The sequence below is a fragment of the Gorilla gorilla genome, chromosome 11, assembly GCF_029281585.2.
Source record: "Gorilla gorilla gorilla isolate KB3781 chromosome 11, NHGRI_mGorGor1-v2.1_pri, whole genome shotgun sequence".
NCBI lineage: Eukaryota > Metazoa > Chordata > Mammalia > Primates > Hominidae > Gorilla > Gorilla gorilla.
In genome coordinates this window covers 107,638,640-107,657,887 of record NC_073235.2, presented here as the reverse complement: position 1 = coordinate 107,657,887, position 19,248 = coordinate 107,638,640, and the positions used below count along the sequence as shown (strand labels likewise).

General features: G+C 36.4%; 1 protein-coding gene across 4 annotated transcripts in view; it reads right to left on the bottom strand.

Annotated features, from left to right (window-relative positions):
* PARD3B (par-3 family cell polarity regulator beta) overlaps positions 1 to 19,248 on the bottom strand; it is a 1,084,399-nt gene that overhangs the window by 569,764 nt on the left and 495,387 nt on the right. For all 4 annotated transcript variants that reach the window (XM_063695123.1, XM_019022741.4, XM_019022742.3 and 1 more), the window contains one exon: positions 2,214 to 2,323. In XM_063695123.1, the coding sequence (XP_063551193.1) occupies positions 2,214 to 2,323 (110 nt within the window). The remainder of the gene's footprint in view (positions 1 to 2,213; positions 2,324 to 19,248) is intronic.

The window sequence follows — 19,248 nt, the reverse complement described above, 5'->3', positions numbered from 1 at the left end:
GTCTGCACTCCATCATCCACAGAGGACACTATGAGGAAAGGAAGAAACATGTGTTTCCTTTTCACTGTTGATACACAGGAACTCAGCCCATATTTTATCACTTGCATAAGTAAGGCACAAGGATTTTGGGCGCCAGCATTTATTCTTGAATTATGAGATGCATCTTTGCTAGTAATAATATGTCTTTCTGCCCCATACCCCAACTTGGAACTCACTGATGTCATATTTTGGTGGGGCTACAGCATTTACCAGATGGATAGTAGCCATCATTTCCTCTAGGGAAAGTAACATTGATGTCATCTTAATTGGTTTAAGCCCAGAGCCTAAGTGATAGAAACATGGAAATAAACATTGGAGGACTGATATGGTTAAGGTTTCTGTCCGGACACAAATCACATCTTGAATTGTAAACCAAATTGTAATCCCCACATGTTGGGGGAGGGACCCTGTGGGAGGTGATTGGACCATGGGCACAGTTCCCCCATGCTGTTCTTGTAATAGTGAGTGAGTTCTTACGAGATTTGATGGTTTTATAAGAGTTTCTTCCCCCTTCACTCTGCACTTCTCTCTCCTGCCTCCTTGTGAAGAAGGACATGTTTGCTTCCCCTTCCACCATGATTTTAAGTTTCCAGAAGCCTCACCAGCCATGCAGAACTGTGAGTCAGTTAAACCTCTTTCCTTTATAAATTACCCAGTCTCAGGTATTTCTTTAGAGCAGTGTGAAAATGGGCAAATACAGGGACTTTCTCCATGCAAACAATGCTAACACATTAATCAGACACACTCTCGTTTTAGGGTACACAGACACACAGACATCATGAAAATGAAAACTAAATTGTAGTTCTGCTCTTTTATGTAATTCTTCTCTCGCTGAATAGCTGTCTTCCCCCAATCCAACATAATTAGACTCAACATGGTCTCAACCAGTGTGTGTTTTAAGAAAAGTCATACCACATACCAGTTTTGTTTGTACGTACATTAAAATAGAACACATACACCTGATTTTTATTAATGTTCCATTAAATATATTTCCTTAGAAGGATAGAGTTTTAAATAGGTTAGAGGAAAAACATTACATCTAAAATACTTTCAAGACATCTGCCTTCTTTTAATAATAAAAGAAATATGCCAAAATATTGCCACATATCTATTAGCAAAGAGCTAATGATTTCAAATAGTGACTCCTATCTCATAAACATTGACATTGGTTCTTGATAAGAATATTTTATACCAAATCAGAAAAATCTGTTTAACTCATTTCAGCATCCGTATATACCTATAAATGATGTGTTTATTTTTTCTTAAGGCGCTATAGACAGTGAGACTAAAAGTGAGAAAGAGTCTTGCTTTTAGGGAATTTTTAATATGGTTATGTTATCGAAGATTACCTATTGCAATGGTATATAGTCATTAGCCAAAATTGAATTCTCAGGCTATCAGAGAGGATTATTCACAATTACAGCTCCTCAAAGCAACTGAGGATTTAGCAGGAAGATCCCACAGTCCTATATGGAAGGAGAATATCATCTCTTCAGGAAATTATTCTCCACTTAACCTATTAGTTATAAGTATATCTGGTTATAAGCACTTTTGGTCAATGATTTTGTTTTTCTTCAATCTGAATGCTGAGTTCTTACAAATCCAGTCCTGGCACCACATTTTCGTGATATTGGGAGCTTGAAAATGTACACCACTCACCATGGTATGGTTTTGCAAAGCATTGGGTTAACACAACAAAAATATAACGATATCCTTGGACATTACGAAACTGTAAGATGAAGGAAATGTAACAGTATAGTGTACTGGCTAGAAGCAAGGATTTTGGAGCCAGAACACCTGGGTGAAATTCCTTGCTTTGCCACTTATTAGCTATGGGACCTTAAACAAATTACTAAACCTTCCTCTGCCTCAATTTCATTATCAGTTAAATGGAGATAAAAACATGTGCTTACCTTGATGTGGAAGTTTAGATGACTTAATATAAAACAGGTAAAATAGTACTTGGCACATAATCAGTACCATATACATAATAGCTATCGCTATAACTATACACAAGTAATAGCCCATACTAGCTATTAGTATAACTAATACTATATATACTATCAAAAGATCTCTATCTAGTTATCAATGTGTTTAAAACTGCAAAGTCCCACTTAACCTATGGGTATAGCACTTTGATCTTTCATTAGAAATACAAGCAGCAGGATACCTACTGGAACAACCGGTTTCAGACTCTGGCCACCAGGGTGTGAAGCGCTTGGCTGGGTATCAGCAGGTGGGCCTGGCACTGGGTCACTGCTTCTCCTCACCAGCAGTGGAGTGCCTGGAAGACAAAGTGAGAGGTGAGAGGTCAAAAGAACCCTGGGGTGAAGAGAGTGCATGACACAATGCACTTTAATTTAAAAGGTTTACAACATGCTTTTATGTAAAAACATTCTATTTCTAAGGATGCTTGTAAATTAATCCATTTAATGATCTTTTGTCATCTACTTATAGATTGACACATGGAAACAAAATCTTTCAACTCTCATCTTTCCCCACTTGCATTTCAAAACAAGCCATTGTGTTTAACAGAAACTGTTAGGCAATGCACAAGTTGACTGTGTACAATCTAAAAACTGATCTAGAAAATATATGTGAGTATTAAAAAGAATGATTATCCAGGAGACGAATGAAGAGATTCACACAGTCAGTGTAATTTGCCATTCAATAGAGCTGGAAGTATAGTTATTACTGCCATTTGGTGCTTTCCAAATCTTTTGAATGATGATATAGACCAAAATAAATTATTTGCTGGGGTTATAACATTAATGCCTATTTAAGTACACAAAGAGATTGCTTCCATTCTCTTCCTCTTCTCCTAAAGTAGATAGAACTGATAAAGAAAATAAGTTAGTTCTTCTAAAAATATATCCTGATTTCTTTTTAATTTAATGAAAGCTTCCACTATTAAATATTTGAGTCAGTTATTAAATTCTGAAAAAAGATCATACTATTAGAAAGTTCAAATGAAATTCAACCTTAGCAGAGCCAGCGGCCTAACTGCTCTGACTGCAATTAGGCCTAAAATAATTTGCTTCATACAAAGTTGGCCACTACAGAGAAACATCTCAAAAAAAATCTGCTTGTGGTTTAAAAATCACTCTCATATAAAAATTAGCGTTTTATTTTTGTACTTTTGGGAAAAGAGTAGAAAACAGTTGAAATGCATTTTCTCATTTCTCAATATTCTGAAAATGATTCCCCAAACCTCTGAAGCGATTCCAGCTTAAAGGAACATTTTTCATCCACTTTGTAGGTTATTTACAAACCTGGTTTTTATGTGTGCTTTAACATTCTTAGTTTGTACAAAACATAGAATTGCAAATATTTTTTATCTTTGTCCAGATAGAACTTGCTTTTCTTAAAAAAAAAAAAAAACTTCTTTCATGATAAGAAATTAACATGCTACTTAGGACACAAACCTATGCCAAAAGGAATTATAAAGTCCAAGTTCATGTTCCTTTATTTCCTTTTTATTAAGAGACATCACTACATTTTTCACCATCCCTCCACCTCCATCTCAAACATTTCTTAACCAACTGACATACCAATAATTGTACGGTTGGCAATTGTTCTTTGAAATAAAACATTTTTTTTAAAAAAACAAGAAGAGTAGAAGCAAGAAAAAGTACCATAAAATTTTAAGAAAGTAGGATCCCAGTCCCATACCAGTATCTTTTTCTGTCCCTTAGGTGATCTGAAGACTAAGTTCCTTTCAGATTAAGCCCCTCAATTACCAGCAACATGAAATGAACAAGTCAATCTAAATGCAATATCCTCAAAGGAACTCATTATCTTTAAAATTAAGAAAATGGGGCAAAATTCAAGAACTCTGGTTTATTTCCAAGCATTTAATCAGGCCAGTAAATTACAAGTTGATAATCTTGCATGGGAGAAAACAAACAAAAAGTAAAACCAACGTGGTTCACCAAGACATTTCCTCATTGTCAAAATCAACTTGATTTAGAGGCACAGAAGTGAACATTTTAGCAATCAACAATTTAGTTACATTGTTTTATGCAGCTGAGCCATATATATATGTTTATATATGTATATATATGTATGTGTGTGTGTGTGTATATATATATATATGGAGAGAGAGAGTGTATGTGTGCATGTGTGAGAGAGAGAGAGACATGGTTTTTCTTAGGTAATAAATACATTTTCTTTAAAAAAGCCACAGTAGGTAATTTTTCTTCAAATTTAAAGACACATGCCTATGAGTCCTCATTCACTATCAGTATCTGCTTTTTAAATAATAACACATTAAAATATTTAAGATATAATTTTATAATAATATGCATTCATGCCAGACGCGGTGGCTCACGCCTATAATCCCAGCACTTTGGGAGGCCGAGGCAAGTGGATCACTGGAGGTCAGGAGTTTGAGAGCAGCCTGGCCAACATGGTGAAACCCTGGCTCTACTGAAAATAGAAAAATTAGCCAGGCATGGTGGTACGCAACTGTAATCCCAGCTACTCGGAGGCTGAAGCAGGAGAATCACTTGAACCCGGGAGGCGGAGGTTGCAGTGAGCCCAGATAGCGCCACTGCACTCCAGCCTAAGAGACAGAGTGAGACTCTGTCTCAAAATAATAATAATAATAATAGTAATAATAATGATAAGTATTCAGGTTTGTGTATTCAATCAATATGCCATAGTATTATAGTATATCCTAGAAGATGACAATTCAGTTTTGTACCAGTGTATCAGCTATTTGAAACATAAAAAAAAAAAAAAAAACTTTAAGATGGCTAGATCTTTCTTAAACATATCAGGAATAACTTTCTTCTTCTCGGCTTTTCTGTACTCCACACTTGAATGTCTCCTGTTGAGTATCTTCTAATTTTTCTTTCTCTCTAAATGTGTTAATAACAAGTGCAAATCATTCCACACTGAAATTAATAATGAGCATCTTTAAATATGAACTGTTATCTCAGACTTTTAAACAAACCTTCCTAGAATGTTTTTCTAAACTACTAAACCCTATTTGAAGGTGGCTGTCAGGAAGAGACTGAGTTCCACCTTAAATTGACAAATGGGATCTAATTAAACCAAAGAGCTTCTGCACAGCAAAAGAAACTACCATCGGAGTGAACAGGCAACCTACAAAATGGGAGAAAATTTTCGCAACCTACTCATCTGACAAAGGGCTAATATCCAGAACCTACAATGAACTCAAACAAATTTACAAGAAAAAAACAAACAAACCCATCAAAAAGTGGGCGAAGGACACGAACAGACACTTCTCAAAAGAAGACATTTATGCAGCCAAAAAAAACACATGAAAAAATGCTCACCATCACTGGCCATCAGAGAAATGCAAATCAAAACCACAATGAGATACCATCTCACACCAGTTAGAATGGCGATCATTAAAAAGTCAGGAAACAACAGGTGCTGGAGAGGATGTGGAGAAATAGGAACACTTTTACACTGTTGGTGGGACTGTAAACTAGTTCAACCACTGTGGAAATCAGTGTGGCGATTCCTCAGGGATCTAGAACTAGAAACACCATTTGACCCAGCCATCCCATTACTGAGTATACAAAGGACTATAAATCATGCTGCTATAAAGACACATGCACACGTATGTTTATTGCGGCATTATTCACAATAGCAAAGACTTGGAGCCAACCCAAATGTCCAACAATGATAGACTGGATTAAGAAAATGTGGCACATATACACCATGGAATACTATGCAGCCATAAAAATTGATGAGTTCATGTCCTTTGTAGGGACATGGATGAAATTGGAAATCATCATTCTCAGTAAACTATCTCAAGAACAAAAAACCAAACACCGCATATTCTCACTCATAGGTGGGAACTGAACAATGAGATCACATGGACACAGGAAGGGGAATATCACACTCTGGGGACTGTGGTGGGCTGGGGGGGGGGGGAGGATAGCATTGGGAAATATACCTAATGCTAGATGACGAGTTGGTGGGTGCAGCACACCAGCATGGCACATGTATACATACGTAACTAACCTGCACATTGTGCACATGTACCGTAAAACTTAAAGTATAATAATAATAAATAAAAAATTTTAAAAAAGACAAAGAAAGGTAAGTCCTAATGTACAACAGAGGGCAGGTAATTAGGAGTACTGAAGATAATTTGGGCAAAACCTTGAATATATAGTAGAGTAGAAGTCGTATTGTACAAGGAAAGCTAACTGAAATGAGAGGGGACAACTCTATCCAGTTTCATAGAGGCTTCCAGTGTTAGGGAGTAAAGGAAACATAACCTCTACAGTGAAGAAGCTTATAAATCTAACAGTAACAATTAGACACTAACACTGCTAACTGTCATGTGTCAGGACAGTGGAGAGGACCCTGGGTTTTGGAGTCAAACAGATTGAGCCTTTGTTTGCTCTGTGGCATTGAACTTGCACTGCTCTGTGACTCAGTCTCATCACTTAAAACTTGGTGAATATAGCACATAACAGAACTGATGGGAGGCTGAAGTAAATTAAGGCATGCATAGGACATGGAACTGTCTGGTATGTAATTTTCATACAGGACTCCCTCCCCCAAAAAAGTAGGTAATAGCACTTGTTATTTATTGTGAGCTGTGTTATCTCGTCTGCTTAAAAAGCTAGGCTCTTGAAAGTCAAGTTAATTTTCATGGAATAATTTGTAAATTAAAATAATAAAATCTAACCTTGCACTAAAACAAATATAGCCTTACAATACGAATCAAAACTTTTACACAAATGAGGTGAGAAGGGAGTTCAAAAATGGGAAAATTTTGCTATTCATTAGTGTTTTTTTCAGCTAATTAAGAAAATACTTATTATTGGAATTTAGAGGCAAAAACCCCAGATTCAGCTCAAGGAACAACAATGTTCCTTAGAATCATAGTTTAAAAGCCACTGGAAGCAAAGCACAAATAAAATAGGAATTGTTCAGTATTTTAAAGCATAAATTCTTATAGAACTGCTTGCTGGTTTTTTTTTTCACACAGTTAAATATTTGAGGTTGCTCTTATGCATCAGGACAGGGAGAAGGGATGAGGATGATATTAAGATCAGCAGTCATGGTGTTCATCCACTCTCAAGTTATCTTTCAGAAAAGGAAATGTGGAAATGAGGAACATTTCAGTACACCCCAGCACACAAAAAGGCAGGTACCACTAAAGTGTTCAAGTAGGTTATACGTGGCTTATTGGAGAACACACACCAATGAAAACATACACCAGAGGCTAGATCAAGTCCCCATTTTATTTAGCTGATACTTGAAACTGAATGGAAGCCAAAGAGAAAGCTACTAGATGCAGGAATAGAAGAGTCCCTGACTGGGTATGTAGCTGCTGGTGACTATGTCCTCACCAGATAGGATCTTGCCATATCAGGATAAGCATAATTCTCACTAGAATATTCTCCAGTGACATTCAGGACTTATGCCACATTCAGGAAAAACTTACACACTCACTCACTGTACAGACCTTTAGGAAGATGGCAAGATTTGTCAGGTTTTAACAGGATTTAGGCCAATTAACACCAGTCAAGCCACATCCTCATAGGAGAAAGTGAAGTCAGTTCCCAAGTGTCTATGAATGATGGTGCATCTTCTAATTCTCCAGTAATTACTATTTTAATGGCGGGGCAGCTGGTATTAAATGGGGTCCAGGTACTGATCCATGTTCCCTTTAAATGTCACTAAGGAAGCCAAGAGGAGGGTCGTCTAATTCAGTTTGAGGAAAACAATTTTGAAAGTGGCAGCCATTAGTTAAAGGGTGAAATTGGTATACCAATGAATCATGCAAGATATAAAGACCAACAAAAATGTAAGGTGCTATCTCTATAAGTTTCTGTCTCTTTGTTATAATCACACTCTCCCTCTCCCTCTCAGTGGATTTTCATTTGGAGGATATGTTTGGGATGGAGATGGCTTAAGTGACAGGTGACGTCATTTAATATTATGTTTGGGGGTTTTGAAGGATAGGCAGTTATAGAGATTGAAACCAAGGTCCTGAAGAATCACATAACATATGATGATGCAGGCAGCAGGGAAAACAAACAATGGCTTCAAACAAGAGCCCCACATCAAAAGTCACAAGGCACATGTTCCAAATTGTATGCGGAGTAGCAGCAGGGATTTATTTATTTAAAGATGGTTAATGATTCTCCTGAGCATAACCAGAAGGCCAGCTTGTCACCAATATTGGTGTCATTTCATCCTAGGGTGACTGACACCTGGACAGCTCTCAGGGTGGGGGGCAGGTCACGGTGAAAGCACTGACAAGACATTCTGTAAGAACTAGAGGACCTCATGCACAGAGAGGCTAGAAGGGCAACGTGGAGAAGGTGAACAGGGTGTCAGCAGTCACAGGCAGAAATGGAGAGAGAACCTGGAGGAGAACACAGGAGAATTCAGAAACTGACTACACATTAAAAGCAAATGAGAAGGAGCATAAAACAGACACCTAAAATCATTCTCATTTCTGGCCTGAAGAAGAGCAATAGGGAGGTTTTCGCAACTGCTATGATTTGTCTCAGAGAAAATACAAATCTTGGCTTCAGCCCACTGACTGTTAGAATTATGTGCTTTTAATGTAAAATGTCTTGATATGCGTGAGAAACCAAAGACTAGATTTTCAATAGGGTGGGCATTCACAAAGATGAATATGAAGTTGATAATGAAAATCATATTGGTTTCTAGAATGAGCAGGTAGATACAAAAATGAAGTGAACAGAGGAAAATAAAAAGGAGGAATCAGTAAAGAACTATTAATGGCATCGCATGCAAAATAACGCAAAAGCCAGGATTTCATACTCTCTCAGAATTTTCAGAAAGAAAGAAATATAGAATGCTTATTGTTTAATAAAGTCACAGAGGAGTGCTCAGAGAAATGGGTGGGGTGAAAGCATGGAGAAGGGAACTGGGATTAACACGATAACCTGTTTATGTGCAAAGAGACTCCTCTTTAGGGGGCTGGTCTTTTCAGAGTCTCGATTTTCCTTTGCCCTAAGGGATTCCTTTGGTGCTACCAAAACAGTTGGACAGTTTGAAGAAAAAAAAAACACACTATCCTTCCACGACTGTTGACACTTAAGATAACAAGATAAATATGAACAGAAGAAAATGCTCTGAATTAAAATACATGTAAGTTGGTAAATTTTTTACATTGATGATGAAAGTAAATTGCAAGTGGCTAAACTTTTTGCAAATTAGAGAAGAGAGAAAGAAGTAGAAAAAAACACATTCTTCCAGGTAATCCATACTAACAGCATAGAAAGACAGGATAGGCTGCATCTTGGTTTCATGTAGTACATTTCCTTAACAGACTTTGCAACTAGTCAGCACCTAGAACAATACCTCTCAATTATCTTGAACTTTAACAACTGTTGAATGAGTTTGAAAAAATATGGGTGTATCCTTCAGAGATATGGTGCAAAAAGACTATAGGTCAGAAACTTTCCTTCTAACCATTATTCTAGCACTGTCACCTCAAAGAAGCTGCTCCCCCTTTTCTTGCTGGCTAAATGAGCACTGAGGAGGGGCTGCAACAAAGTCCCAGTGTAGACCTGTAAAAAGATAGTTTTCTAATTTAGATAGCCAATAAAAGTACTGAAGTAGCCGGGTGTGGTGGCTAATGCCTATAATCCCAGAACTCTGGGAGGCCAAGGTGGGTGGATCACGAGGTCAGGAGTTCGAGACCAGCCTGGCCAATACGGTGAAACCCCATCTCTACTAAAAACATAAAAATTAGCTGGGCATGGTGGCACGCACTTGTAGTCCCAGCTACTCAGGAGGCTGAGGCAGAAGGATCGCTTGATCCCAGGAGGCAGAGGTTGCAGTGAGCCGAGATTGTGCCACTGCATTCCAGCCTCGGTAACAGAGAGAGACTCTGTCTCAAAAACAAACAAACAAAACAAACAAAAAAAAGAACTGAAGCCCAGAAAAATGAAGTTTCCAAATCTTTTGAACTTTATTTCTACTCTAGTTTTACTCACCTGACACTTTCCTATGGCAGGGCCACATTCTCTATCTGGGTAAGTGCATAGAAGTAAGGGGAATAACACCTCTTCAATGCAGCAGCAATTCTTTTCATCTAAACTGGTCAGCAGGCTGAGTGTGGTGGCTCACGCCAGTAATCCCAACACTTTGGGAAACCAAGGCAGGCAGATCACCTGAGGTCAGGAGTTCGAGACCAGCCTGGCCAACATGACAAAACCCCATCTCTACTAAAATACAAAGATTAGTGGGGTGTGGTGGTGCACACCTGTAATTGCAGCTACCCGAGAAGCTGAGGCAGGGAAAATTACCTGAATCCGGGAGGCAGAGGTTGCAGTGAGCTGAGATCGCGCCACTGCACTCCAACCTGGGTGACAAAGCGAGACTCCATCTCAAAAATAAATAAATAAATAAAATAAAATAAACTGTCCATCAGAAAGAAATACTTTGATAGAAAGATACAGGTAAAAGGAAGATATGGTGGAAGCTGAGTACCTGAGAGGGAAACATCAACCCATGGTCACAAGGACATATCTGGTAAGATGCTTGTCTCACTAGTCAAGGCATCCAAACTCCTCTCCCAGAGTACACAGTCTTTCTTGCAGATGATTTACATGCCTTACTAGTATTGCTATTACTCCCATCAATACTCAATAAAATAAGACTAGTGAAAGTGGTACATCATTTGTTTTTGGAGACAACTAGATTTTCTCTTTTTGTATAGATTTTATGGGCATCAGATAGGGCTTTTCAGCTGATGCCAAAAAAACTGCACAACACTGAAATCTGGAGACCCATAAAAAAAAAACTGGTAATGATATCAATAGCAGCACAATTTATAGCAAAGTACTGAGAAGAGATCACTTTCGCCGCAGAAGTGCCTGACCCGGTTTGGTGCCTGGCCTGTGATGAATGCAGCCGCTAGGACATGCTTTCAGATACTGTGATGCGAAAACCACACTAAGGAAACTAAGTCAAAAACTTTCATCTTAAATATGAGTCCATTAGAAAAGAGACTCCCACTATTGCCATAAAACGAGGAAGGAAGTTCAAGTCAACTGACATTTCATATCATTTTTCTCTCATTTCAGATTGCAAAAACCATGTTTGTTCAACACATGATGGACAAATGCAAGTAATTCACAAAATAGTCAAGTGACTACACAATGGATATGAATAAGCACACACATGATAAAGCATCTTTTAGTATTTGGAAAACAGCTGAAATTGGAAAGCCAGTGCTACAAAAATATGTGAAGGGGTTTTTAACTTACTTTTATTGGGACTTATACTTGTCTCTGAAGACGAATGACTTCCACTTGAAGTGGGTTGAACTATTAAAGTTTTCACATTTTATCCAGTTGTATACACAAATCTGCAATTTTTCAAAATTTTTAAGCTACTTTACAATATAAATTTGCTCATGCTACTTAAGGTTAGTTAATGCCAGGTCTCAGATATGCACTAGGTCTCAAGGGTTAAGGATAAAGCGACAGAGGAGGTTTGGTGCAAGCAAAGGTCCAGGTCTTTGAAAGGCATACACTCTAAAAAAACAAGCAAAGTACTAACTGAAATAAACAAATATACCTGAATTAATAAATCCAAATAAAAGCTCCTGAATCACAGAGATGAAAGGAAGGATTTTGATTATGTGTGCGTCAACCTCCCAATTTCTTGTTCTGGCATTCAAGGACCTCAAGGGTTTGCCTCAACCACTAATTATATCTTATACTACATTCTTTTTCAGGTGTATATGCCAAACAGACCACCTGCCGTCACCTAAAAATGTCCTAGATCATGTGACCTCTAAATGATTATTCTCTAATACTGCAATCAGTTGTAATCCTGTCCCACTTTGAAGGTCCACTCCCAATAATTATAAACAATCTCTATTTCTTTGGAATGCCCAGATGCAGATTTGCGTGGGGAAATAAATGTAATTTCAGGGGCCCTCATTTGCATGAGCCCCTTACATGATGCCAAGAGGAGCCTTAGTAACAAGATCACATGATTATATAATTTTGTAAAATTTACATAAGTAAAATACTTTAATTGCTATAGGTTAACCCTGTAATCTCTTCCATCACTAAGGTTCCATCCATACTACTCTTCCTCCCATTGGGTGGCAATGAAGTGGCCCAGAATATTTTTGGAATTCCAGTTAAGGGGAAACTGAGTCAGAGATATATCATATATAATATAGTCCACTATATACATTACATATATATAGTCCACTATATACATATTTTATACAGTCGACTATATATATTTTATATATAGTCGACTGTATATATATCTTATATAGTCCACTGTATGTATTTTTATATGTAGTCCACTGTATATATTTTATATATGTATAGTCCACTATATACATATTTTATATATATAGTCCACTATATATATTTTATGCATATAGTCCACTATATATATTTTATGCATATAGTTCACTATATATATTTTATGCATATAGTCCACTATATATATTTTATGCATATAGTCCACTATACATATATTTTATACAAATAGTTCACTATATATATTTTATACAAATAGTCCACTATATATATATTTTATACAAATAGTCCACTATATATATATTTTTATATATACAGTCCACTATATACATATTTTTATATATAGTCCGCTATATATATATGTTTTATACATATAGTCCGCTATATATGTATATTTGTTTTATATATACAGTCCGCTATACATGTATATTTGTTTTGTATATACAGTCCGCTGTGTATATATATTTTTTGTACATACAGTCCGCTGTGTATGTATATTTTTTGTACATACAGTCCGCTGTGTATGTATATTTTTTGTACATACATTCCGCTGTGTATATATATTTTTCGTACATACAGTCCGCTGTGTATATATATTTTTTGTACATACAGTCCGCTGTGTATATATATTTTTTGTACATACAGTCCGCTGTGTATATTTTTTGTACATACAGTCCGCTGTGTATATATATTTTTTGTACATACAGTCCGCTGTGTATGTATATTTTTTGTACATACAGTCCGCTGTGTATATATGTTTTTGTACATACAGTCCGCTGTGTATATATATTTTTTGTACATACAGTCCACTGTGTATATATATTTTTTGTACATACAGTCCGCTGTGTATATATATTTTTTGTACATACAGTCCGCTGTGTATATTTTTTGTACATACAGTCCGCTGTGTATATATATTTTTTGTACATACAGTCCGCTATATATATATTTTATATATAGTCTGCTATATATGTTTTTATATATATAGTCCGCTATATACATATATTTTTAATATATATAGTCCGCTATATACATATATTTTTTATATATAGTCCGCTATATACATATATTTTTATATAGTCTGCTATATATTTTTTATATATATAGTCCACTATATACATATATTTTTATATATATAGCCCACTATATACATATATTTTTTTATATATAGCCCACTATATACATATTTTATATATATAGTCCACTATATACATATTTTATATATATATAATACATATGTACCTTTGTATAATGAAACTGGTTGAACATGCACAGTGGGTGTTGGAAAAATTTTTCTATTACTCACCAAGATGAATGGCAATAAATTAACTATATGCAGAATTGTTTCTGAGCCACATAAAAATAGGCCTTTATATATATTCTACTATATATATAAATAGTCCCCTATATGTAAAAATAGTCATATATATATATATATATATATATATATATATATATATATATATAGTGGAGTCAGAGATATATCTCATATATATAGCCCATTATATATATTTTTATATATCTCATATATATACAGCCCACTATATATATATAGCCTACTATATATATATGAGATATATCTCTGACTCCGATAGATAGATATAGTGGGTTATTTATATACATAGTAGAATATATATAATGGACTATTTTTATGTGGCTCACAAACAATTCTGCATATAATCTATTGCCAGTCATCTTGGTGAGTAATATAAGAATATTCCCAACACCCACTGTGCAAGTTCAACCAGTTTCATGATACTAAGGTACAGGGCCCGGTGAAGTAATGATGTGGCTGTGCTGTTTTTGCACCAGCACTGTAAGTATGTGGGCACTGGAAGATAAACAAAATTTGAAATACACAAAGCCAGAGCTACTCTATGGAAGATTTGTTCACTCACCAGATCTATACAATTATAAGCAAATAATTCAGTTCTCACTGATACCTTGACAAATGGGAACTTCTCTCTTATATAGAATATACTTGAAAATGCAGCAGAGAATTAAAATTCCCACACTAGTAAGACACAAACCTGTAGCAGTTTCATAGTTACAAGTATGTATGTGTGAAGCCCTTTATATGTCCCAAATGTTATTTAAACAGAAACAATTTGGATTACCCATGCTAGAGCAAATGACAAATTATCCATTTATTCAATCTCTCAGAAATTGATATTACATATGGAGAGGTGATTAAAGAATACATGGCTGGCCAGGTGCGATGGCTCATGCCTGTAATCCCAGCACTATGGGAGGCTGAGGCGGGTGGATCACCTGAGGTTAGGAGTTCGAGACCAGCCTGGACAACATGGTGAAACCCTGTCTCTACTAAAAGTACAAAAAAATCAGCCGGGCGTGGTGGCACATGCATGCCTGTAATCCCAGCTACTCTGGAGGCTGAGGCAGGAGGATCACTTGAACTCAGGCGGCGGAGGTTGCAGTAAGCTGAGATAGCATGACTGCACTCCAGTCTGGGTGACAGAGCAAGATTTCATCTCAATAAACAAACAACAACAAAAAAAGAACACATGGCCAAAAATTATAGAGAAAAAAGTATAATATTGAGATATTTTCATGTGTTAATATATCATTAATATTATTTCTCACATTTTGTCATCTCTAGTATGTTAACTTTATTTATAAATTGTGATTATTTTTCATGCTAAATAATTCATTTCTATATAATTTTTAAAAAATTATTGCTGCTTTTCTTAAATAGCAATCCCCCCAAGTTTTATACAGTTAGAGCATTGCAAAATGTGGATCTGTTTTTGTATCTTTTTAGGGTGTGTTATATCCCTATTTGTCTTGTGTATGTAGTTGTATTTTGTCTCCCCTTGAGTCATTAAATATTTACCGAATGCCTAAAATGTGCCAGCTGGTCTTCCAGGCATTCTGGATACATCAGCACACAACACAAAGGCCTTGCTTGTGAAGAGTTGTGGATTGTTGGAAGACCGATCATCAACAAGTAAATAAATAAATATGGACATTTAAAGTCGGGATAAAACAAGAATGTGAGAGAGAAAGTGATGTCTGGGAGAATAGGGTGGAACCACATTGTAAGCTGTTTGATGGCAAGCCACTTCCTTTAGTCAATCACTTAGGATCCCTAGCAGAATAGGCACTCAACAGAGGCATGCCAAATTGAACCAAACAAAGCTACAGGCGCAAAAACCAATGTTTAAGCTAAGTAATCTTTAGAGTATGAAATGTCCCAGACCTGAGAACTTTGGAGGTCACGAAAAGGGTATCTTGTCTAGTATGTAAATAAGTTGCTACTGTCTGGTTTGTTTCCCCTCAAGTAACACTTTTTTCTTCAGCATCAACATTTATTTTAAAATAAACACGATTCACACTAATGCAGCACATGTTATCAGCCTTGCAACTTAATGGTAAATGAGCATAAAAGTGACACCAACAACGATGCTCAACAATCCCAGTAGATGCACAGATACTGACTCAATCTTGTCAATTACTGTGGCTTATAGAGGAATCTACTGCCCTGACAGTTGATCTTTCAGTTTGTGATACTTTACAGTCTTAGATCCTAGATATTTATGAGGTTAATCTATATTCATAAGATTTATGGCAACCCATGGAATAGCCAAAGGGATAATAGTTGAGTTCACCTGAAAAGATTCTGTGGATGAGCTGAATTTTAAAAAGAATTTTGAAATGCAGAAGATATATGAGATAATATATTGGAGTAAAATGATGACTAAGATATTCATAGTAGATAGATGGGCACGTGGCTTTTGATGCTAGAGATGGACACCCTTGCATGAATATTGATACATTTGCTCAGCCAGAATATACGCATGCACTAAATGACTAGTGGAACAACTGATTGAGGAAACTACAGAATATGGTTAGAAAACATTACCAGAAAGCCTTAATTTGGGAGTGTTTTAATTTAATCTAATTGAAATAGCAGGAAGAAACAGATTATCTTCCAAAAGGAGATAATCTATAGCATTTTTTTTTCAAGTACTGAGGAACTGGTTAAAATATACTTTGAAAGATATTTGTAACTTATAAATATATGAAATACCTTGACTAAAATAATAAGTAGAGGAATATTTTCCCCATGACTTCTTTAGTAATTCCCTTATAAATACCATGAAGTGAAACTTAATATATATCCAGTGAAGAGGGTGTGGACTTGGGATGATTGATTCAGATTGGTGCACATTTGGGATGGCTCATTAGGGCATTGTTGTTGGTCTGTACCAAGTGTTTATGGAAGCATTCTCTTATCCTAAATTTTAGGCCACAGCCCCCAGTGAGTTGAGAACAGCCTGTGAAAGAATACTTCAAGAGCTCTTTGCAAGAAGACAAAGGGAGAAATGAGCAATGCCTTCAGGCCATTGAGCTGCAGTTGCAAACAATTACTGCAACATCAAAGTACTAAATTCAAATCACCAAGTCCTTCCTGATAGATGAGAAACATCCACAAGTCAATTTAAGGCATCCTGAATACAAATCTATATGATTTATCAGTTGCATTTGAAACCTTTGATCATTACCTTTTATTGGATCATTCAAAGTTCCTGGCAGGACTGGAAAAAAATGGTGGGCTTTGGAGCCACTGTTATCTCTAAGAACACTAAAAAGCTGATTTTATTCCAAAGCCTATGTGCCTCAAATGCTGTTTTCTGTGTAACAGGAAAGGGCCACTCAGGCCCTTTCTTCTGTTTCTGCTTAATAACACCTAAAATTTTAAACCAGTGTTAATCAAATAAAACTCAATCCAGAAAACTCAGAAACTAGGCTTTTCTGGCAGAGAACATGCCTAATGAAAGTGCCAGAGGAAAATCTGATTCTTTCCTGTATAGAGACTTTCCCAACATTTCCAACTGTGGTTTGAGACCTCATTTGACCCATATCTGCTCCTGGAGCCCAAGGATCAGCTTTAACCTCAGGCACCTTTTACATTCTGCATCCGGTAGGAAGAAGTCATATTCTGCTCATGATGTGGCACCAGCCCAGCTGTCTAAGCCTTTGTGACCTCACGTTGGATAACTGAAATCTAATCCATGTGAAAGTACTCTGGAAGACCACCCAGGTGTTTCATATGGCTGCTGTCTTGCTACTAAATAGGCCCATTACACAAGCTGGAGAACATTACCCCAGCAGACTAATTCACCCAGTGTCAGAGTAAGGCAATGATCCACGGATTATTATTGACTTTTCCAGGTAACTCCTGGCATCAAATTCAATGTGAATCAAAATCCAAAGGCCACAGGTACAAAACTGTACTGTGCTTCTATGATTCTTCAAAAAGAGAATCAAACTCTTCTAACAACATTGGAGTTCTTTCAAGGGAAAACATTTTAACATAGAGGGTCACTAATACTGGGAAGACATAATTTGGTTAAAAGTTAAAATATTTTCCACAAATAGATCTTTGAGAGGCACAGGAATGGCTTGGTTTCTATCAATTAAAAATAAATCAAATAAGCCAAAGATCAAAACTTCATGACTCTTTTAAGGGATTATCAGAATGAGAAAGCTTATTTTTTCCCCCACAAGACCTATGAATAAAGCAAATTATACCAGAATCTGAGCTACTTATTAACTTGCAGGTAATACCTTTTTGATCTAGCCTATGTCACAAGCCCATTTTACCTCAATTTCACTACCTGTAAGTACTGCATTCTGCTATTTATTTATTATAGCTCAATAGCATAAAATAGACAATATTGATAAGTCACAGAATAGTGAATTAAAGCATAATCTACCAAGATGAGGGGAAATCTGATAAAAATTCAACAACATAGGCCTACCACTCACTCCAAACATTAAATTGAAGGTGCTGATAAGAGGCCAGTATCTAAGTCAGCAGCGTTTGAACTTGTCAAATGGTTCCTGAGACAAGCCTTCTTTAATTTGAGATGAAAGATCATAATCTCATCTTTCAGGTCTTCTCAGGGTAAGCAAACCAATGCACAGTGCTATTTTCAAAAAAGGCCTACATAGAAAAGGAGGAATTGCCCTTATAAGCTACACATGAAAGTTCGGATGCTATCACAACTGTCTTTGTGCTGTGCTTGTCTAGGTCATCTCATTCTATGCTATCCATCTAGATTGGAAAACGCACACACAGAGTCGCCTTCACAGATAAGGTATGTGGGTCTCAAAATGAAATAGGTTGAATTCTCAGATATGCCAGTGACATTGCTGAACCTTTTAATTTGTTCCTTTCACGTACACAGCTAAATGGATTTGTGATGTGTATCTTTCTAGTCTCTGGCAGTCTTTGGTTGTGTTCTTGAAGTCTATCTAATATTTTCACAAAAGGCTGTGATGCTCATGTCCACAGACCTTGGTCACTTTCAAAAGTAGCTTTTAAATGGTCTTCAAAGAGAAAAATCAACAATTTCATGCTGGACTTACATTCCACAATAAAAAGACATTACTGAGCAAATGTTGGATTCTTAGCACAGCACAAAAGCAACATATCTTAGCAAGGGTTGGGTAAACAGACCCCCCTCTGGACAGGAGGAACAGCAAGGTCACATTACAAAGGGCCATGCATACTAACATAGGAGGAATCTGTGGCCATGAAACAATTTACCATAGCTTCCAGTCCTATATACTAATTTTATAAGCTCTTATGTTCAGAATACAGATTTCATAAGCCCTTATGTTTAGAATAGATTTTGTTTCCTATCTAAAACAAACATATGGTATCAAACAGTCTTTTAATGCTCAGATTTAAATTAGTTTTAAAGAGATAAAAAGACTGAAATAGTTCTCCTATTCATACATGCTTAACAACATCAATATTTATGTCAACATATTGGCAGAAGAAACGTTAAGTTCCCTATATCTCAGTGGGCCCACAGTTTCATTTCAGAAGCAACACATTTACCTCAAATATTCACAATGCTGTATTTGGATATGGTGAACTAAGTGGCTGGTGGACCTATCTCTAACAACT